We start from the raw sequence: 22,700 nt of genomic DNA on the forward strand, positions 1-22,700 counted from the left end.
ATATTACATCAGAATTACAACGAATATTGTATAAGATATTGTACAGAATATCTTAATTCAAGAAACGTCATAAATTAAAAGGTTGAATGGAATGTAATATAAAGAAATTGATTCATCGTTTTCATAATTTTTTATTTTTATGGAACTAAGTAACCAACGTAACTATGCTACGACGGTGAATCAAAGGAGGCAGCACCAGCCGGGGCGTCCAATTAAAAGCTCACTTTATTCGCGGCAAGTCTACACGCTCGTAAAAGCCTAGCATGCATGTGCATGATGATGACGATGATGCATCAGGAAAAAATTCAATAGCTGGGACTGATGGAGCAGTTAGCAGCAAGACGCCGCGCGTGAACACAAAACTTTCGTTGAGCAAGCTTTCAAATTCAATTTATGATATGTGTGAGTGCGTGCAAACTTCTTTCGAGTAATGCAACGCGATTCAATTAAATCCTATAGCAGTTATAGAGTTACGTAATCACTAATTACGGAAATACAGTGAAATAAGTGTTCGTGGTACCGACAAAATTCTCTTTTGTTTTCTGTTTGTTACTGAAAAAGTGAATAGCATTTCCAAAATTAATTGTGATAAACTCTGTGAAAAATATTTGTGAAACTATGAGACTTTTTGAAAGCTGAGTGAGAATTGTGATTATTAACAATTACGAGTATCAGGATGCTTTGTTTAATTAAACTTCACCTGGTAGAATTTTATTTTATTTTACTTTCGTCTAATAATAACATATTCATAAAAATATTAAAATGAAAACACTCCAGTGTAGAGCAAACAGAAGGAATATTCACTTGATACACAGTTCACTATGTATCAGAGTTTTCCATCCATCAGTAACCTCTGGTGTGCCAAGATTAGCACACGTGCCACTGACTAGCTACCTCAGACACTTCTCAGAAGATTCTCCTGGAATCTCAACTTCCTAAAATCTAACTTATAACATTTATATCATAATTTGCTCTTGAAAAATGCAAACTGAATAACGAACTTTACATAACAAAAATATATCAAACAACATTATACAGTGTGTCTAGTTCAAACAAGCATACTCAATCATTTTAAATCTGGTGAGTAAGTTCTTTTATATAAAGATTCTAAAAAATTGTATAATAAACATAATAAATCTCTTCAAAAATAATGGATGAACTGGTATACAGAAATTATAAAGTACTGAACATACGAGATATAGTATCTCTCGACATAAAATATATTATTCATTACAACACAGACACGTGGAACAACATAAACCAATACTCCCCAAAACATCTCTACGATCCCAAGCACCAACACACTTCACATCCTCGCAGAACCAGTCTCATCGAAAAGGTAAAAGGTTAAGAGCCCAAAAAACCTGAACTGTGTACACCCAACCCCGCAACATCGTATCAAGCCCCCGATCTCGTCAGCGAAACGACGACAAATTCGAATTCGACCGTCTCGATTGCACGCGGGCCTGCGCAGGGGCCGTCAGCGGCGAGATTCGCCGCGAGGGGCGCAGCGTCGCGACGCCTCGCGTGTGCCGCAGATTATGCCGCATTGGCACAACGGTACGGCACCGCTCGGTCGGCGAAGCGCGTCGCGACGAGCCTCGGCCAGCTTGCGGATGAGTCGATCACGAAATTAAACCCAAAAGCGAGAGACACGATGCGCCGCCGCGGACGTCGACGGCGATCATCCAGGGACCCGTGAACGCGAGCCAGCTCGGTGGCGACATCGACGTCGAGGAAGGGAAAAAAAAAAAAAAGAAAGAACACTCGTGGAAACGTACGTCCTTGAACGTTCACGGTGGTGGGCTTACCTGAGGAGATTGAGGCCCGCAGGACCATGAACGTCCGACGGTTGCCCGGTTTCATGTACCACTACAAAGTGGCCACGATCTTCCTCTTCACGGCGCTCCTGTTCGTCGTCTACTTGCTGCTCCACTGGGGTATTATGTGCACGAACCTCGAGGCCTGGCGACACGTATCCAACGTGGTGAGTAGCCCCCTCGCGAGATCTAGCGTTCACGCACAATGACACGGAGAGAAACGCGTTTCACATTGCCCTTCGACGCACGCCGTGCGTAACACGCTGCGAGAGGATCACACGCGAGACACGGGGTTGAGCGCGCCGAGGGTTTGGTACGAGGGTAGAGAAAGAAGGGAAGGAGACGCACGCGCCCTCACGACCTGCACGAAACGGACTGGGTCCCGTGCCAATTTCGCGATCCTGCCTGCCTGACCGAAAGTCGGACGAGAACTGTGCGTAGTCTTGTGTTTACGAACCCAACGACCGCAGGTTTGTTGTGATTGTGAGGGTAAAGGACACCGATTTTTCGACGTTTGCGGTTGCCGACTCGCTTCGATAGGACATTGTTCTCGGATCGGATAGGCAGATGGTCTGTTTACTTTTCGATGCTTCCTGTCGAGTTTTAGTCGATTGGAGGTTTCTCCAATAGGAGGCCTCTCTATTGTTAGATGGGGGCTTAGGGAGTCCTTGGGTATCGCGGGTTTATATTTTATCCGAGGCTTTAGAGCTGTGACTATAAGGCGAAATGATCTACGTAACGTTTTCGAAAAATTTAAGTTAAAAAAGACCCAATTGAGATCTAGAATATAGAATTTATATTTTCAGAAAGAGGAAAAGACACTTAAAGATGAAGGTTTAGTACTGAAATTGAAAACTTTAAACGCTGATATCTCGAAAACAAAAATATGTGACTTAGGACATTTTGCCTTGCAACCACAGATATACGATCCGGATTCTTTTGGAATATGAGTTGTGGAGTTGTAAATGAGAATGTATGTAATGATGATTGAGTCATTCTGATGTGTTATTAGTTTGTACAGAAGGTTGTAGAGTTAGCTATTTGTCATGACAATTCTGCGTGAAGAGTGCTTGTAGTGGATATTATGCAGTGAATATTCACGTGTCATAACTATTAAAGTGCTATAAGGCAAATAATACAAAAAATTATGGAAGAATATTATTGGAAAATTTCTACAAAATTAGATTTCTTATTGTGAGAATTTGGTTTGTAATAGGATAATGGAATACATTGAAATTTGCCAGAGTCTTAATATTTTATGGTTTCATTTCATAAGTTACAATTTCTATTTTCAAATATCATCTATGATTTGTTTTATTCTTTCATCATTACTTAAAATTTTTAATGAATTTTATTTCTGCCCTATAAAAACTAGTAGCCACAACAAATGTTCTTAAATGCAGTTCGGGTCTTCATCCTCTTACCGCGAGTGGATTAACATTCCTCACGCAAGATATCTACAACTAATCATTAAACTTGTACTTATAACGAAGCAAAACAGCTTAGGGTATTACAAAGGAATTTTTGTCTTACTACTGTCCCAGAAAAATTGAACACAATAGAAAACAAAATTCACAAATATTCAACAAATAATGCCCACTATAAGTGGGCATAATACAAGTACTTTCCACAAGCAAAGAGGAACATAATACTCTCCACTACTCTCTAACACTTTTTACAATAACATACTAATTTAATCTACATTTCAATAGAATTTAATTTTAAAATATATCCAATAATTCCCCCATTTATTCTCAAACTTGCATCGACATTTCAATGCATCAAATAATTTCTTAGTTACAATCACTGGAAAGTCTCATCCACTAATACAGCTTAAGAGATTATCGTTCTTTCGCTGATTATAAGTGGATTAACATACCCTCTCTGATAAATAAAAATCCACTGATTGTGGTTATAAATTCGATTTATCGGGATCAGCTGCATCAAGGTACACAGGGGAGCTGTATTGAATGCCAGCTTAGTGTCGCTACTCATTACATTCAAGCCACACTATCGTGCTAGAATATTAAGAACGACACCATTTACGTAATGCATTATCCAACACGCACACGAGGTCGCGAAAAAAAAACGCTACTGGATGCTCTTCATGCAAAATTATCACTCTTTAATGCTTCTCAGTTTGCAACATTGTTGACAAATTAAAGAAAGTCGTAAATACTGGTAGACTACACTGAATACTATAGATATAGAATCATTAGTCACAACAGTAGTCATAGTATTTTATATTCAATAAACCTAAATCATATTATGCAAAAATTTCGTGATCCTATATTTGGAAATATTCATAGTACAAAGCAAAAAAACATATTAAACGCTTGAAATTGTTGTCACTCCAGTTTGACTAATGGTATTCCTCACAAAAATTATTTCAATTGAGGAAGTATTTATAAACATTGGAAAATTATATAGCTAAAGAAGAATAACATTCTAAGAATAAGAGTAAAGTTATGTTCAAATCATTCACAATGGCGCCATGTTTGAACCTCCTACAAACCTCTATCTCTTGTACCTTAATCAGCGCACAATTGAAGTCTTTGGAAAAATCACGAATCTAAATCGTTTTTCAGCCGATAATGTATGTGTCCCAGATAAGTAGATGGCTTTTGAGAGGTACATTCGATAAGCTACTCGGATGTTACCGTGTTTAAAGGCGCGTGACACGCATGTTATGGAGGCCGACTCTACACGAGAAATCCTCTCATCATGGCAGTCACGTCGACTAAAAATACCGTGTGCATGGTTCGCCGTGTATGTACGGATCCAGACGTGTACGCACGCACGCAAACGATCTACATGCGGGAATATACGCGTGCTGTACGGTAACGCGACCACCACCCACGCAACAAGAGAATAATTCACTTTTATTGCTCTCATTCCAGCGATGCTCGAACATCTACGGATCGAACGTAAATGTTTCACGACATGGCTGAACAGTCCACCCACGAAATTCCTTTCCTTCCAATTAATATACACACATGCATATATTTATATTTTTTTCTCTCTACCATCGTATTTTTCAGAGGAAATACAAATACAAGAAGAATTCGAATGTTTGCCACTTCTAGGAAGTGATACTTAATTCTGTGTTCATCTTTTGGAGTAGATCCAGACAGTGTAGCATCAGTCAAGATCAGAAGTGAAGAATAAAGTAATCCTGGAAACTTTTTTGTATACAAGATGTTTTTGAATTATAGTGTCCAAAATAAAGTTTTTTATGTAGGGTGTATTGTATAAAATAGTATAGCTCTAGAAGAAGTTTATCCTGCTTTCAACTAAAGTTATACAATTGAATGTTTAATGAACGCGCGAAATTAATATTCTCTTTAAATGATCATAATACGATGAAGGAGACATTTTATGGTGTCACGATCGACATGTACTCTTAAACGAATTTCACGATGTAAGTTATATCCTTGTCATGGGCTTCCTTTCTGTTGAGCCTGATTGCGAATGCCTTGAAAGTTCGTTCATGAATGGACAATTTATCGAGTATCTTTGCCCTACACGAGCATTCACTGAGAACACAAATGTAGGGCAACTGGTACTTAAATTGAAAAATATCGACCCTCGACACAGTGAGTGATACTTGACAATATCAATAACTATGGAAGAAATCTGACCCGGCCAGAACAATAATTTTAATCTTAATAACGAAATTTTGAGCGGTGATCTAAAACATAAAATAGTGCTTGTCTTTCATAATAAGAGTTCAGATGCATAAATATGCTTTACAGTGGCAACTAACCCGTTCTCTAAACTCTTCTATGCCTTTATTCTATGTCTTTATGGAGAAACCCCCTACAAAATATCTAGTCACAATAACTTTCCCTCATCCTGGAAGGAATTTTACAATAAAATGAGTAACGAGATATGTAAAGTTACGCACCCACACGTGCAAAAGAAATTCGTAATACATACGAATACTATAGAAATTCAACCATCTTAAACTGAAACTCTACCATCTCCTCTATAAGCATTTTCCTTTCATGCTTGGCACAATATCCTCACAGTACCTGATCATAATTTTCATTTCAGTGCAGTACGCACAGAAAGGGAGCTGCAATTGGAATCTTATGCGATCCTCTATGCGCCGAAAGGGGAATTCATTCGCTCGCGTGCGAAACTCTGCACGCTGGCAAAGAAGCTGTCTTCTCTGCACACTGGGAAACAACTCGTCTCGTATTCAAGGCTTCCAGGTTCGTTCCTTTCGCAATACGTACTATCCAAAATAATTGGAAGAACACCCTCTGGGTTACATTCAATTCTGGAGAGTAAGGGTCCTTCCCAACGAGATACTCAGCAATGTACACTTACAGAGAGTATCATACTTCATGAGCAATAATAAGACTCAGACGGAGCAACCAAGCGTCTGGCCACTGTACCTTAGAGGTTCTTCCTTCTAAGGTGCCTATAAATTAGGGGACAAGTCACGGAATGCTTGTCGCGCTAATGTATAAGCACCTTTGTAATGTTACAAGTCAAAATACACAAGAATAGTTAATGACTAATCAGAGTCCATATAGTTGTTAGAATAAGAAATAAATTCATTTGTAATTAAAACTATTGATCTTATAGCCATTATAAAATGCACTAATATCAGTCATCTAATTTATAATTTGTGAAATTGTAGAAATCCTTCATGTAATAAAAATCTATAAGTCACAATTTATAACTTGTAGATTCGCTGATATTATTAATTTATCAATTATCGTACAAAAAACCACTGCTAGTCACAGTGATAAACTAGTAAAAAAATCCATACACATTTAGTACATTAATTTTCGAATTAATGTACTAAACATGACTATTAGTCATGTTATTTAGTAAAAATGAACAAATTATTTGAAATACTAAATTATGATGATTCATAACAAATGCACCAATATGAATATATATATACAATATTATAATATAGATCGTTCAATTAACAGCATAATAATTATTTAACCATAAACATTTGTTAAAATATGTAATATTCTGTACTCACGTTAGTTTCCTGCCCAGTCAATTCATTACACAGTAAATATAATATGTACCTTGCATTGATAAAAATTCGTTTCAAGTTCCTCTGAATACAAAATGTAAGAGATAGATCAAGTCTTCCGTTTTCCAATTCTCTCTCTGCACCTGGAAAATAAAAATATTATACATTACATTTTATACACTTTTTTTCTTGACTTAATATGCACATAAGAAATTGTCTTCAAATAAAGATTCTAGAAAATCCATTGTAATCGATAAATAACAATGTAAATGAATTTATTTCGTGTCATCATTCTACAGGTGAAATTATATTATGTTTGCTAGCTTGTGCATTAATTCTTAAAACTATATACAACAATTAAAATTACATGCATTACCGTACAATTTACTTGACAAGAAGTTCTGCCAATAATTCTCTGCTTTAGAGCTTCCTCCATCGCACAATAAACAAATTTTTTACACGAAAACACACAAAACCGAAACACTAAAGCTTCGAAAATATAAGTTAAATTAAATAACGAAGAATTAAACGTTTGTTCTTTGGAAAAACAAATAAAAACTAGGAGACGCTCTCGACACTTGAAGAGTGACGAGGAAACAGAAATGACCGTGCATGCGCAGTAGTAGTCACGTGACTAAGGACATGCGCAGAAACAATCACGTGACTAGGTGCATGCGCAGTAACAATCACGTAACTACAATTCAAATGTCTGTATTTTTTCAAATTTAAATAAATACCATTTCATTGTAAAATAACGTGATAATATTTAATGACCACTGAAAATATAAATTCTTTATATAAATTGAATAACAATTTCTTAAATTGACATGTACTAAAAATATGAGCAACAGTGCACACAGAGAAAACATCTGCACTATAAAAAATATTTTATTTGGGACCCTGAAAAAATACATTCCTTGCAGTATACTGATCTCCCGATACCATTGAAATTGCATGTAAAATATTTGTTATGTCATCATAATTAGAAAAAGGGACACTTAGGTAACCTTACTTAAGTGGACCACCCTGCATTACAGTAGAGTAACAAGAATCAGTATTTTGCTAGCCTATGAAAGATCTCAGTGTGCTATTCCAGGGTTAAGCTTCCACGAGTCTTTGGCTTTCTCAATTTCAGAACGAAGACTCCAGCAGAGCAATTCGAGTCGTTGTTCTGGACAGACGCGTCAGGCACGAAGCACTACCCATCTGAAACGGACTTCGCCGGCATGATCAAGGATCTCGTCGTTAGCAAACTGAACGTGACGCTGTCGCAGCATCAATTAGAGAGGCTGGCGCGGCTACGTACGCACCGTGTCGAAACCGAGCCCCGAAGACGACAGCTCGAGATGGAGAATCTTTGGCCGTTGCTGCAGGAGAACGAGTACCTGATGAGCATCCTCTACGAGGACAAGGACATTTTTCCTCAGCTGATTGGCACGTGCGGGACGTTCTACGCTGTCGAGTACGTGCGACCGATCGAAACGCCCACGACGGTGCTCGCGTTGTCTGATTCGAAGCCAGAATGGGCGAAACGGCTAAAGCTGGCCGTGATGATCCTGGACCTGCTCGAAGAACTCGATTCGAACTTCCCTGAGCCGATTCATCTCTGCGACGTGAAGATAAACCATTTCGGGCTGCCCCTGGGCGGGCAAAAACTCAAGTTCCTCGATCTGGACGCTGTGTTCCCCAAAACGATTATCAGCCGTATTACGGCAGATAGGAAGAGCTGTGAGAAGCACGAGGACTGCGACTACTTCGACTGTAGATCGATCTGCTCGAAGGATAAGCACTGCGAATCACCAGTCATGAACAATAATTTACAGGTAATTTTTGGAGTCGATTTAGTAGCTTTATACTTTGACCCGCGAGGAGAACTCCCTGAGCGCAATGCTCAGTTTTTAATGAGTTCTTGCCAATTTATAAGACATGCCAAACCGAGCATGCCTGATAGCCAGTGTTGAGTCCTTGTGGACAACAATTTATGAAATATTAATTAAAATAGTTGCATGTGCCTTTTTTTGAAGAAAAGTAAAGTTATAAATAATAAGGAACCATTCTATCCACTGCTGAATTAATGAAGTCGATTGATATAACGATTACTGCATTCAAACAGAACTCACGCAGCTATTATGTAATAATTTATGGGGTTTCAGATTATATGCGAGAAGATATTCCTCGGCTGGACTCTCTCAGGGACTCTCATAATTCCGGGACTACTCATGTCCGAGCACACTACCAGCACACTGGCAGTAATGTTGCGACACTGCGCAAACCCAGGCAACGACATCGAACATTTGCCACGTGCTGCAGTGCCAGACAGTCTGAAGATGCGATTGTACAATATGCTACACGAAATGGAACAAGAGGTTGCAGCTTCTGTGTAGAGACTTTTTTAAACTGAGTAGAATGAGATCACGGTTTATTTACAGAGTGTCTCATTTTAATTTGCTCATGAATACGCTTCAAAAATGATGTAATAAATTGCTGTGAGGCTATCCAAAATCCACTGCAATAGAAATTAATATATATAAATCACATTAGTATTATACATATGGCGAAATATAATTAAATATTAAAAAATATAATATTTAATATTATGTTGATAGATACTGTCTCATTTTATATTTTAGTAATACAAGGGTATGGAAAGACATAGAATTTCAGTAAAACTGAAATCTATTATCGTTTGAATAGTTTTTAGCGATATGTTATAAGTTAAAATGAGACACCCTATACATAAACGAATCAATCTTCCACAATCAAATATCGCGGCTTAATTTATAATCATCTCTGCCTTGCAAATTTGTTTACGTACATTTTGGACGAATAGGGTAAATAAAATCTCATGCACAATTTGAGGGATTTAAATTCCTTGCATCGAATACATGCGACGAAACTGTATCGAGGGCTTTGTAACTTTCTATAAATTTGAGAAAGAGAAACGACTAAACTTTATACTGTAAAGATACTATAGGGAAATAAGTGACCATTAGAGGCTAGTGATAGTAATAAGGATTGAAGTTCTAAAAAAAGAAATCATTATTAGCAACGAGCACAAATACGAACTACTACATGACTTAATTGCAATCATACTTTAAGTTCACCTGATACGCTTAATTAGAAGGCAAAGGCATTAAAATAATTTTAGCAGAACGCGAAATTTACGAAACGTAAATAATGATAGATACTTATATAATTTAATATTGTATCATTAAAAATATTATTATTAAATTTCATCTGTTTCCTTTATTCTATTAGAATTTTGGAATTTGTAGTATAATATAATAATAGGTTCTAAATTTAATCGTTAAAACTAAAAGTAATTAGAAAAACAAATTTAGAATCTGAAATTTTCTTGAAATTTAAACAATTCAGAAATAGATACAATAAAATATTTTCAGCAACAATAAGTGATTTCTATTGTTCCATATATTATTTCTTCCATTATTTTTAAATAAATAATCATTGTCTTGAATTACACTTAGATATCTAATAAAACTTAAAAATTCAGGAAATATAATTACGAATCATTTTTACTTAATTATTAATCATTTTCAATTATACCGTACAGCTAATAAAGTTTTGGGAAACTTTAAAAATCAGAAAATATAGCTATTATTAATTTAACCCTTTGTTTTATCACATTTCAATAAAAATTGTAATAAAGCAAGGATTTAACTACATTGAATATTACAACTGTAATATGTTAATAGAATTGTAAAAGACAGGGTACATAATTAGCGACTTTAATTTAACCATAATGTAATTTTAATAGATATACAGAGTATATACCCTGTATACATTGTTTCATAAAACAAATAAATTTTTTTAATCGAAAAATTTAAACGTACCATAATCATTTAAAAAAAATATTCTTACCTTACAAATAAGAATTTTTCTATACTCACAATCAGATAGTCCCTCAATTATTTATCCTAAATGTATTATTAATATTATTGCTACTACTGCCACTATAACTTTAGCTAGACCAAGGACTAATAAATATGCATATGAATTAAAAAACCTTAGTATCACTGACTCCACTCAGATGGCGAATAATGTTTATGCTCAAAGATAGCGCGGTTCAAGTACTCACAGAATCTCCCTACAGTGGAAAGTCGTATACCAACATAAAAAGATCAATGGTATTAAGGCACTGCAATCCGTGTAGTATAGGGACTTTTTTCGCAAAACGTTGCGTATTCTGTTCCTGAAGTGACCCGAAGTAATCTCCGAATGGCACCGATTCTCCATTGATATACGTGCCGACTGAGATTCGATTATTTCTTAATAGCATTCAGTCTTTTCCTATTGTCGTCCCTTTATTGCGTTAAAAATGGCTTGGGGTGAGTATCCTGTGGATTACGATCCAGCAAAACACGGTCCCTACGATCCTTCTCGGTATTATGGAAAACGTAAGTTATACCACCTTGTCTTCTTACTAGTCCTTCCATTGGAAATTAATTAATTACAAGTAAAATATTCATTTATAGCTGACACACCATTCGGTGAAGTGAAACTGGGTGAAATTGGTTCGTGGATGGGAAGACGCAATAAAGGGATCAGTCCATTCATGGGATTGTTTTCCCGAGGTACATATTATCTCTGACAAAGTAGCCATGTTATAGCTCAAAAATTGCATAACAACTGCCTCATTTTATAGTCTCTCATCTCAGTAATATTGTTACACAGTTTAAGTATTTTTCTGTGCTTTGATAAAAAACATTTGAACTGTTTCATTTTTGTTTGTTCCAAATTCATAGAAAATTATTTATATTAATTTGTTTATAATTCTCATACATTGGCACATTAAGTTTCTCAGGTATTTCTATGGAAGAATTGAAATTTATGGTTGTTCTTTTATTCTATTGTAGAACATTCATAACGTATAAATATTGAAGTATTATTTAATATGAAATTGTGAATAAATTATAGCTTTCTGGCGCTGGCAAATGAAATACGTACAACCTAAGAAGACAGGCGTTGCTCCAGTTTTCCAAGTTGCTGTTGGAGCATCAATATTCTTTTATATCCTCAATTACTTCCGTATTAGTAAGTTGTTTGTCTTTAAATTAATAATTTTTCATTATATTATGATAAAACACTTTAAAATTGTTTGTTTCAATTTTTTAGGAGGCCACAGGCATTATAAATATCATTAAATGTTATAGAAGATACATTCAGTCAAAATAGATCATCATTGATATACGCATTAGTTAATTTAAACAAAATTTTAAATACTTGTAAAATTAAATAAATATCTTTCAAATATGTAATTGGGTATAATATTGTTTAAACATTTTCAATGATATTTTCACTGGTTATATGAATCTGTTGTGTTAGTATCATAAAACACTTACTTTTATGAATAATTAAGAAAATACATTTGTTGCAAAATATACAAACTATAATTTACTATTAAAGTTATCTGTACTTTCTGTTAACCCCCCATCAAGTACTTTAACTCAGTTTTTGTACCTTATACTTTTACTTGAAAAATGAATTGAGTTATGAACAAAAATAATTTTTGTTATAATATGTAACTAACTTACACTGAATGTTAAAACAATAACATAAGCTTTTCACAAAAGCTCATAATAATAATAATTTGGTTTACCATCAAGTTGGGATAAACAAGAAGGTAATGTAAATATTTCATTACGTGAACTTAGTACAACAATAAACTTCGCAACTTCTCAAACAAGAAAAAGAATGAACTTTTTAAAGACGTTAAAATGGAAAATTAGAATATATTTCGAGAAATGCTGAATGCATGGTAAGTCCAAATGTTTTAAATTTCTGTGTTATAAACTTCATTCATTGCTATAATACCAAATAAATTAAAAATATACTAAATTTATATATAATATAATGTAAAAGTCTACTTACAGCGACACAATAAACTCCAGAAATAGTATAATTTCTATGCTTCAAATTATTGCGTCGAACGTGAGTCGATTCAAATAACCCAAATATCTTACAATGGCGCGAAATTCAAATTCTCATTTTACAGAAGTACCTGTCACATATTTAAATTACATTTTATTTACATTCTTAGATAAAAATACGGCATTCGTGTTATCTTTCACATATTTTTATAAAACTTTAACGAATACAAATATACTCCAAAAAATGTAGAGAATTGTATACAATATTATTATAGTAACATACACGTGATTATCCACGATTCTACCATATTATTGTTCTAAATATTTCAAAGTTAAGAACTCTTTTATACAAAGCAACCAGTAAAAATTTCAAATACTCCAAAAATAAATTGTAATTAATGTACAAGTTAGAGAAGTGTGTGCCTATAAAATTATAAATCACATTTCAAAATATATCATTCACACTAACGAATCATGACGATCGTATCATAAGCAAACCATAGTACGAACTCATTTTCAAGTGACGCGCAGAATGTCGATAAATTTGATTGTACAAACAATTGAAAGCCATACCGGTCAGAGAAAACAAGAAGATGGAACAGACAATCCTAAGGTCGTAGCAACGCATTCACACTCAACACCTCTTCGCGTACTGCAAATTAATTCTGGAGCGGGCGATGCATCCGGTAAGTATGTGTACGCGGCATAAATTCGCCCAATGCACGAAGTGTGCGCAATTTGATGCGATCATTGCACGAAGAGCATCTTGATTGGTCGATCGATCGGTGAGACGCGTGCGATCCGCCAATGAGAGCAAAATCGGGGGACAAAAGTCAGGTTCCCCTGCAATATGGCTGTCAGTATAAATTTGATGCTTGTAACATGCGTTCCTCTCCGAAAAATTTGACAAATAGTCCGCCTATCTGTCCGCTTTTTCGAAATGTACATCGTAATGTAATTTTTGAGGAATCTGTACAGTGGGAAACGGCTATGCGGGTCGGCTGAACCATTACGATCGGGCACATAGTATTTCGAAATCAGGTATGTTTAGGCGCACTATTTATTTATGAGCGTACTGCGTTTGTACGCAACATCCCCTACGTTAACGTATTTCGTCGGATCTTTTTAATTAAAATTCGTTAGACTGCACCGAAGTCCCGCGGTACACATGCCATCGAGTCCCTGGACCGATTGGAAAGCGCGTCTTCACAGATGTCATCTATCAACTCCGCCTCGTCAACTTAACTGCGGCAAACTTTCGTTGGAGTTGACAATTGTACCATATCACGTGTGTCGTTGTCCCTTTTCGAAACGAACGAATAATAAATGACCCGGAGACCCCTACACTGTTTCCTCTGTTCTGTTTTTCTCTCACACAGCTGGAGAATTCAGTACTCTTGTTACCGATCTCCTGTGTCTAATTTCGCGATAAAAGCACATTATGAGTGATACACTGACTGCTGTTTCTGAAGCAGTCTTATGGAGATACTTATTATCATTCCCTGTGGAGATTGGGATAAATGTATTATGGTTTAAAAGTACTATTGATTTTGATAGTGTCTGTGGAAAGATATATATGTATATACTTTTATTTTTGTTTCAGGTATTCACAGCTGTTCATTGATCAATAACATATGCAAACATGACATCAAGGTAAATCGCTGATAATTAATTAGTTGAATTATAAATAATTATTTAGAGAATGATATAAATATTTGTGCAGATGTGATATTTTTAATGGCACAGGCATTAAATATTGGTTCAAAAAAGCATAAAATATCACTGTTATGTTAACAAACTGATATAAAGATTTTATTTTATACAATATGCAGTGAATGCTAAATAATGTTATGTATTATTTATAGCTTTCTTAAATTTTAAATATGTATACTTAAGATGATTTTAGTTTCATAAAATTAGTTAAGAGAATATAAAATATAATTATAATAAAATAGGTGTTAATTGTATCAGTAATAATGAATTGTGTACATTTATAAAAAATTATTTCCACAGACTAGATAGATTGTTTATACTGCTGGAAACAGGAACAAATGCAGTAACTAAAAGAGCTGCTGCACAACAATTAGGAGAAGCACAGAGATTACATCCGCATGATTTACATCATCTATTAGCAAGAGTTTCCACACTCTTAAAGTCTCCACAATGGGACACGAGGGTTTCAGCTGCACAAGCTGTGCAAGCAATACTTGCTCAAGTTCCTACCTGGGATCCGCATCATATTAAAAAGGAAGCACATGCAGGTGATTAATTCCTTCTGTTATTATTATAATTTAATGCGTTGAACTACAAATTTATGCACCTTCTTTGTTGCTAGATGGAGAAACAAGAAAACATGTACCAAATAATAGATTAAATTTAGAAGACTTTGACATGGAAAAAGTCTTAGCACGTAGCTCACATCTCACTGGGTCAGAAGGCAGCGAGTATGATTTAATTGCTACTGATGGAGAACAAATGCCACTTCCTAATCAAGAGGAAAAACTTGCTGCTAAATTAGGATTTCATCCACGTTTAATGGGCGTTGATACATCAGAGTTGTTCACTGCTGAAGATCTTACACCAGTAGCTTTACCACCTACCTCGAACACACAGGCTAAAATATCTGTTGGTGAAACTCTGAAAGAACCCGGCGGACTTAGTAGACGTGAAATGAATAGAGCTAAACGTAAGGTAATATATAACATCTTCATGCCAACTCCTTTTAAATATAGTAAATTGTGAATGAAAAATGTTCATGCATTATTTTACAAATACAGGCACGACAGTCAGTATCGAAACAACGTTCACGAGAACCAGAAGATCATCGCGGCACGGACGATTATCAGAATAATTCGAATGTCCAATCTCCTATTAACAGTACAGGAGAAATACTAAATAAAAAAATAAAATTGGAAGAAGTAATCTCATCAGAGATGAACCTCAACTGCAATGCACAGACTGAGTCGACAAACGGAGTACCAGATAGTACTGGTTGTTGGCCAGATTCTGTAATAGATTGGCCTCTAGAATCATTCGCAGAGAGTCTTTGTCAAGATTTATTTAGTCAGAAATGGGAAGTGAGGCATGGAGCTGCGACTGCTTTACGAGAACTTGTAAAACTTCATGGAAAAGGTATTAAAAGTAACTATTAACAGCAATATAATAGTAGTATTCAATTTTGATTGGTATCCAATATAGGCGCAGGTAAATCAAGAGATCAAACTGCAGAGGAAATGGAAGAAAGCCACTATCAATGGATTATCGATGCTGCTCTGCGGTTATTATGTGTCCTAGGATTAGATAGATTTGGAGATTTTGTTTCTGACCAAGTTGTTGCGCCTGTACGAGAAACATGTGCTCAAGCGCTAGGGTCTCTCTTGCTACTAGTGCCAAATCAAAAGAACAATGGGAATAAAAATAAGGGTATTATAGGAATACTTTCAGTAATGCTAAAACTTTTAGAACATGACGAGTGGGAAGCAAGGCACGGTGCATTACTTGCACTGAAGTATTTACTCGCCGTACGAGACGACCTATTAGATGACATATTACCAAGGGTTTTTCCAGCCACTATGAAAGGTCTTTCTGACCCTGTTGACGATGTAGGCGCTGCCGCCGCTAGCGCATTGATACCAGTTGCATCTGCTCTACCGCGATTATTAGAACCATCAGAATTAGAAGCAATTGTAATTCGTCTGTGGGAACTGTTGCGTGAACAAGATGATCTAGCAGCAGCATGCAATAGTTTCATGGGGCTACTAGCTGCTATACTTTCACTACCTATAGCTCGCTCTTGTCTTACACCTCAGCCATTGTCACAGGTAATTGACAAATAACAGTTCGGTACTTTTGTTTTAATACCGCGTATCATTTTTAACGAAATTTGAGTTTTGAGTGTTTCTACATTTATTTTTGATTCTGCATCAAATCATTTTAACAAAAAAATTACTTACAAGTTTAATTTACCATTAGCTGAAACTACGTATTAGATTTACTTGTTTTTAATTTCTAATAGTTAATAGTTAGCTTAAAAAGTAGCTGCTAGCTATTGTATTATTAGCCACAAAAGCTCTTCATATAAAAGTATTCCATGTAACTATATAAAATATAAAGCTTTTCTTTGCTCTCCTGTAAAATTTCCTTTTTGTCGAATACGTAATATTAAAATGAAGGTATCGAATTGCTATTATCGCTAATATTTCTCATTTATTATTGAGTCTGACACAAAATAATTCAATTATAGGTTTTACCACGGTTATGGCCATTTCTTAGTCATTCTAGTTCGAGCGTACGCAAAGCCACCTTACAAACGCTGCAAACATTAACCGGAGATGACGGTGCTAATAATGAAAATAAGAAAGAACGATGGGGCGAAGGGGGCGCACTCGTATTACAAGAAGCTCTCCGTCATGTTTTCCAACGCGTATTGATCGAACACGTAACTGCCATACAAGACGTAGCTGAACGTGTTTGGGAAAATCTAGTCGTACAAAGCGATCTCGAATTGTTGTTGCACGCAGCGTGCCCTCTTGTCAGCACATGGCTCTGTCTTGCTATGCAACCAGAACACGTGCCATTTAACCCGAACTTACTTATGGCAATAAGCACTCTTAATAAAGGAACCAAGAGTAACCAAGTGATCGGCACTTGCGATGGACAATCAGATCCCAGTAACAACGGAGGGAATAACGCTGCAAGTGGAAACGTAAAGTCAGTATCTGAACTGAAAGTGTATATCGGTGGAATAGAGACTGTGGCGCAGAACATAAGGAAATCAAACGTAGTACAAGCTCGTTGTAGAGCCGCGCGAATGCTAGGGTTACTATCCCATTACGTAGTACAACCAGCACCAGGTGTTATTTACACACCGGACATACCTAGTCCTGCACTTTGTTACGCTAAAGTATTACTAGCGCACTTGAACTCGCGTTCCGCGTTGCAACGCACCGTCGCTGGGTTAACGATGTCTCACTGGGCGACCGTGAACGACATGAAACCGCCCGCGATACCGGATATTCTCAGGTATACAAATGAATCTTTTAACCTTATTCATATATAGCGCAATTATAATAATATTGTATTTGCTTAAAAGGGACAAACTCTTGGGGTGTTTAAACGAATGTGTATACTATGATGAGATCGCCGCATCTTTCACTCGGCTATTACACGACAGTCGTGATTACATTGCCACTCTCAAACATTATAAATTACCTATTCCTATCGCAATAGATGCATCGGGAGTAATGACGCTCGATCAAATTGCAAATCTTGCTGGGAAACCGATTTCAGAGCTTTGTGTCATGGGCAATGCAACTGGCTCCAGTGGACCGGGTGGAAACATTGGCGGCAGCCCCAGCACGATTAAACTGAAACCAAAGTTGATAGAGAGTTTAGAGGAGCGACGAAAAGCGTTGGAAGTCGGCGCCGCTGACACGGCAGCGCAGCAGCTTTCTTACAATGTTATGTCGATGGCGGCGCTGGCTGGCGCGGCCACGATGTTGCATTGTCTACCTCCGTCGCCACAACCACTTAATCCATTGGTGAAACCGCTGATGGAGGCTATTAAACGCGAAGAGAACGAAGAGTTACAAAAATTAGCTGCAAAGCATTTGTCGTACCTAGTTGACCTTTGTGTAGATAGAAAACCCTCTCCTAATGCAAAGGTATGCAAGAGGAAAATAGTTTCATATAAAAAAATTGGATATAATAAACATCGCCTTAGAGATGAATCTGTACATTCATTCTCGGGAAAAGAGTTTAAAGATTCCTCTAAAATGTGTCTGTAGATTCGTCTCTAAAAGCGTTTTGTTTAGGCTGTGGACCTTCATGCACTTATGGGAAATTTTAGTGTGCAAGAAAGGACTTAATCCAAGTGATGTGGAAAAATGTAGAAATAATCGAAAGATAAATACATTTTATAATATTTAAAGGATTAAATAAGTATTTATATAGGTTCTGTTTCCCTAATTCTATGTATAAAAATAGGAATTTGCATAAACATCCGCAGTCTAGTTATGATTATTATTTCTGTCTATTCTATAGATGTAACAATTCTTATAAATGATTGCATAAAAATTTCATGTCGTAGATATCGACCAATTTATGTACATTCCTATGCTCCGACTCTGAATTTACGCCTCGTGTAAGTGGCGATGCAGACGCCGCGGATCTTTTTGACGGAATTCTTACTTTAAGCAATAGACAGAAACATGCTGAAAGAGTGGCTTATAATCGAGGGGCAAACAGTGGAATCGGAGGTGGAAGAGGACCTGGTAGGCCACCTGCGACAGAAATCCCACTAGAAGAATTACTAGCTTGTGAAGAACCTGAAGCCAAAGCCGCCAGAACGCGTCGGCGTGGAGCTACTTTGGCACTTACAGCTATTGGTTTGTAAAAAACAATACAAATAAAATAACTACCATTACAAATCCTTTATAATACACATTTTTATAGCTACTCTTTTCGGTGATCAATTACCTACACGTTTACCATACCTCTGGGAATTAATATTACCAAGTATATTACGAGAGGAAGAAAAAATTACTGGTTGTGAAAATACTCAAGAGGAAGTAAATCAATTAATTTTTGGTTTACAAGTTTTAGAAATTATGGCTTCAAGCCTAGATAAAGCTTTATTACCCCCTGCTCTGGAATGTCTTTCATGCTTATGTAAATTATTGGCTCATCCATATAAAGCTGTTAGACACATGGCAGCGAGATGTATTGCCGTGTTAGCGACATTGGATACAGAAAAAGTAATATTTTCAATAGAATCTATTAAAATAAGATACATACTTAATATTTTACAAAATGAGTAATCACTCAACAATTTTTTGTAGGTTATAGTACATATGACGCGAAGTGTAATACCATTATTGGAAGTAACCGGTGGAGAAAAATTATATTCAACAACAGTAACAGCACCAACTGAAGTAGATTCTATAAGGCAAGGGGCAGCTGAAGCTTTAACTTGCCTTGTCGAGAGTTTAGGTGTTAACATAGTCCCTTATGCTGTACTTTTTATGGTTCCTTTACTGGGACGTATGAGCGATCAAAATCAAGCTGTGAGATTAGCCTGCAGTGCCACGTTTGCAACACTCGTACAACTTTTACCTCTTGATCCTGGTGCAATTTCGTGTCCGCCAGATTTAGTGTAAGTAAATCTAATTTCTTGAAAACTTCGTGTAATTATGTTTTTCGGTGTGATACAATTGGAGATTTTTTTCCAGAGAGAAGAAAGCTCAAGAACGACGGTTCTTAGAACAACTTCTAAATCCACGCAGTATTCCAGACACAGAATTGCCAATTCCTGTAGCCGCGGAATTGCGTTCTTATCAACGTCAAGGCTTAAACTGGCTCAACTTTTTGAATCGTTACCGACTTCATGGTGTCCTGTGTGACGATATGGGTCTTGGAAAGACGTTACAAACTCTCTGCATACTAGCTTTAGATCATCATCGTAACCCTCATGCTCCACCAAGTTTAGTAGTATGTCCACCAACGTTAACTGGACATTGGGTATACGAGGCAGAAAAATTCTTCGAACCTAAAGATCTTTTAGTCTTACAATACGCTGGTACACCTCCCGAACGTGAGAAACTACGACCAAAGGTCACTTACCATAGGCTGATCGTTGCTAGTTACGACATAGTGCGAAAAGATATCGATTACTTCGAGACACGTCAGTGGAATTACTGTGTGCTCGACGAAGGTCATGTTATAAAAAATGGGAAGACGAAAAGTGCAAAAGCGACCAAACGATTGCACGCCAATCACAGGCTCATATTGTCAGGAACTCCTGTACAGAATGACGTGCTTGAACTGTGGTCCTTGTTCGACTTTTTAATGCCAGGTTTTCTGGGCACTGAAAAACAATTCGCAGCAAAATACTCACGTCCAATTCTAGCATGCAGAGAACCGAAAGCTGGACCAAAAGAACAGGAGGCGGGTGCTTTGGCTATGGAAGCATTACATAGACAGGTAATACTCATTTTTCATTTCTTAGTGCATTTTTAAGATACAATTCTACTAAAACAACACTAGACAACATTGTTGTACACATTATTACTTAATTCTTCAAGGACATTTTCGTCTGTAGAAACATTATGCAAATGACAATTCTATCTCATTAGAAAGCTTGTATTTTTTTAGTTAAACTGTATATATATATTTTACAATTGGAAAATGATTTAAAGAAATTCTACTGTATCTTTACTTCTAACCTCTCTTTAAGATGTTTAGGAATTATATCAAATAATATAATGTATTTCGGTATAGGTTCTACCATTTCTACTTAGACGGAACAAAGAGGACGTTCTTCAAGATTTACCACCCAAAATCACACAAGATTATTACTGTGATTTATCACCTCTACAGCGTACATTATACGAAGATTTTCGTACACGACATTCTGCTACTTTGTTGTCTGCGTCCTGTACTTCATCTTCGAACGATCCGCAAGGAGGTCACGTGTTCGAAGCATTACGATATCTACGTAATGTTTGTAATCATCCTAAATTGGTTCTAAATCCAAAGCACCCGTTATATCAGACGGTTGGTATTATATTTATATTAAAATTACTTGCTCATGATATCAATCCAACAACATTTATATTACTTAATCCAGGTATCCAACACATTGAAACAACAAAAGAGTACATTAGCCGACATAGAGCATGGAGCTAAATTACCTGCCTTGAAACAGTTACTGTTGGATTGTGGTATAGGACAGCCGCAACAGCAACAAAATCGCAATTCCGTGGCCACTAGCGGCACGCCAGATAACCAACCGCCACAGCAGCAACAGTTAGTGAGCCAACATCGAGCTCTGATCTTCTGCCAATTAAAAGCAATGCTGGATATCGTGGAGAAGGATCTTCTACGGACACATCTACCGACAGTTACATATCTTCGATTAGATGGAAGTATACCAGCAACGCAAAGGCATTCCGTGGTAGCACGTTTCAATGCTGATCCATCGATAGATGTTCTTTTATTGACAACACAAGTCGGTGGTCTTGGACTGAATTTAACTGGCGCAGATACTGTTATATTCGTGGAGCATGACTGGAATCCTATGAAAGATCTTCAGGCGATGGATCGAGCGCATCGTATAGGACAGAAGAAGGTAGTTAATGTGTATAGATTGATCACGAGGTCAACAGTGGAAGAAAAAATCATGGGACTTCAGAAATTTAAACTTCTTACTGCAAATACTGTGATTTCGACGGAGAATGCGTCCCTGGAAACAATGGCCACCGATCAGGTAACTTGTATACATTATCGTGTGAAAACTACAAATAAAAATCTGTTAACTTTTGGTAAAACTTTACTTATGATTTCTTACAGTTATTGGACTTGTTTTCGTTAGACAATGGGAAAGGAAAGAAATCAGATGCACAGGATGATACAATGTCGAAAATTGCTGGTGTTCCTGGTATTAGTCGGTCTGTCCTAGAAATTCTTCCCGAATTATGGGAACAACAGCAGTATGACGACGAATATGATTTTGATTCATTTTTATCAACTTTGAAGTCTGACAACCAGTGAACTCTTATCAATTATATGTCAGTATCATTTGAATTACATGATAATCTAGCAATGTTTATACGTATTTAGAAATTGATCAAATTGAGTGAGCGAGGCACTTAAAATTGTTACTTCGATTTACGAAGAAAAAAAAAAAAAGAGTACAAACAATTTATATTTTTAAGAAAATACTCTTATTCAGTCACAAATCCACAAATGTAAAAAAAATTGTCGAAACTTTTAAGAATTAAAAAATTGTTGAGATTCGAATAATACTCAGAGTGATTTGAAAGTACAATATCTGTAGCCAGTATAGTGACTGTTATGTAAAAAGTCATAAAAATGTTCTTTCTAAATACGAAGGTATTAATATAAATTAAAATGGTAATTTCAAGTGTCTCGCCCTGTATATTACTAAGTGAACTCACGCAGATCAAATTCAGTTAACAACAAAAGAAT

General features: G+C 36.3%; 4 protein-coding genes across 5 annotated transcripts in view; 3 read left to right on the forward strand and 1 right to left on the reverse strand.

Annotated features, from left to right (window-relative positions):
- The window catches only part of Gbs-76a (Glycogen binding subunit 76A), a 104,800-nt gene extending 92,039 nt beyond the window's left edge, over positions 1-12,761 (reverse strand). Inside the window, exons 1-2 of the transcript XR_013003275.1 lie at positions 12,715-12,761; positions 6,878-6,968 (exon numbers count right to left, since the gene is read on the reverse strand). The gene's annotated coding sequence lies outside the window, so the exon portion shown is untranslated. The remainder of the gene's footprint in view (positions 1-6,877; positions 6,969-12,714) is intronic.
- Aln (divergent protein kinase domain 1C) lies at positions 718-10,210 on the forward strand. Of its 2 annotated transcripts, XM_076391968.1 has the most exons (5): positions 718-1,080; positions 1,242-1,987; positions 5,877-6,037; positions 7,961-8,648; positions 8,979-10,210. In XM_076391968.1, the coding sequence occupies exons 2-5, from the start codon at positions 1,838-1,840 to the stop codon at positions 9,207-9,209; spliced, it is 1,230 nt and encodes a 409-aa protein (XP_076248083.1). In that variant the 5' UTR covers positions 718-1,080; positions 1,242-1,837; the 3' UTR covers positions 9,210-10,210. The 2 variants fall into 2 exon arrangements, with proteins under 2 accessions (XP_076248083.1, XP_076248086.1); XM_076391971.1 differs by lacking the exon at positions 718-1,080 and having other exon boundaries at positions 1,219-1,987.
- Positions 11,042-12,248, forward strand: Atpsynf (ATP synthase, subunit F). The gene is made up of 4 exons (XM_076391984.1): positions 11,042-11,240; positions 11,319-11,417; positions 11,761-11,877; positions 11,959-12,248. The coding sequence occupies exons 1-4, from the start codon at positions 11,162-11,164 to the stop codon at positions 11,985-11,987; spliced, it is 324 nt and encodes a 107-aa protein (XP_076248099.1). The 5' UTR covers positions 11,042-11,161; the 3' UTR covers positions 11,988-12,248.
- An 860-nt stretch (positions 12,762-13,621) lies between the features above and the next one.
- Hel89b (histone acetyltransferase 1) lies at positions 13,622-22,618 on the forward strand. Its single transcript, XM_076386773.1, has 15 exons — positions 13,622-13,754; positions 14,317-14,366; positions 14,727-14,974; positions 15,049-15,404; positions 15,491-15,845; positions 15,912-16,534; positions 16,957-17,735; positions 17,806-18,376; positions 18,802-19,099; positions 19,167-19,468; positions 19,553-19,866; positions 19,943-20,693; positions 20,991-21,266; positions 21,340-21,978; positions 22,062-22,618. Exons 2-15 carry the CDS (start codon positions 14,356-14,358, stop codon positions 22,260-22,262), a joined length of 5,724 nt encoding a protein of 1,907 aa, XP_076242888.1. The 5' UTR covers positions 13,622-13,754; positions 14,317-14,355; the 3' UTR covers positions 22,263-22,618.
- Positions 22,619-22,700: the final 82 nt, after the last annotated feature.

This window comes from Calliopsis andreniformis, chromosome 2 (genome assembly GCF_051401765.1).
Source record: "Calliopsis andreniformis isolate RMS-2024a chromosome 2, iyCalAndr_principal, whole genome shotgun sequence".
In the NCBI taxonomy this organism is placed as follows: Eukaryota; Metazoa; Arthropoda; class Insecta; order Hymenoptera; family Andrenidae; genus Calliopsis; species Calliopsis andreniformis.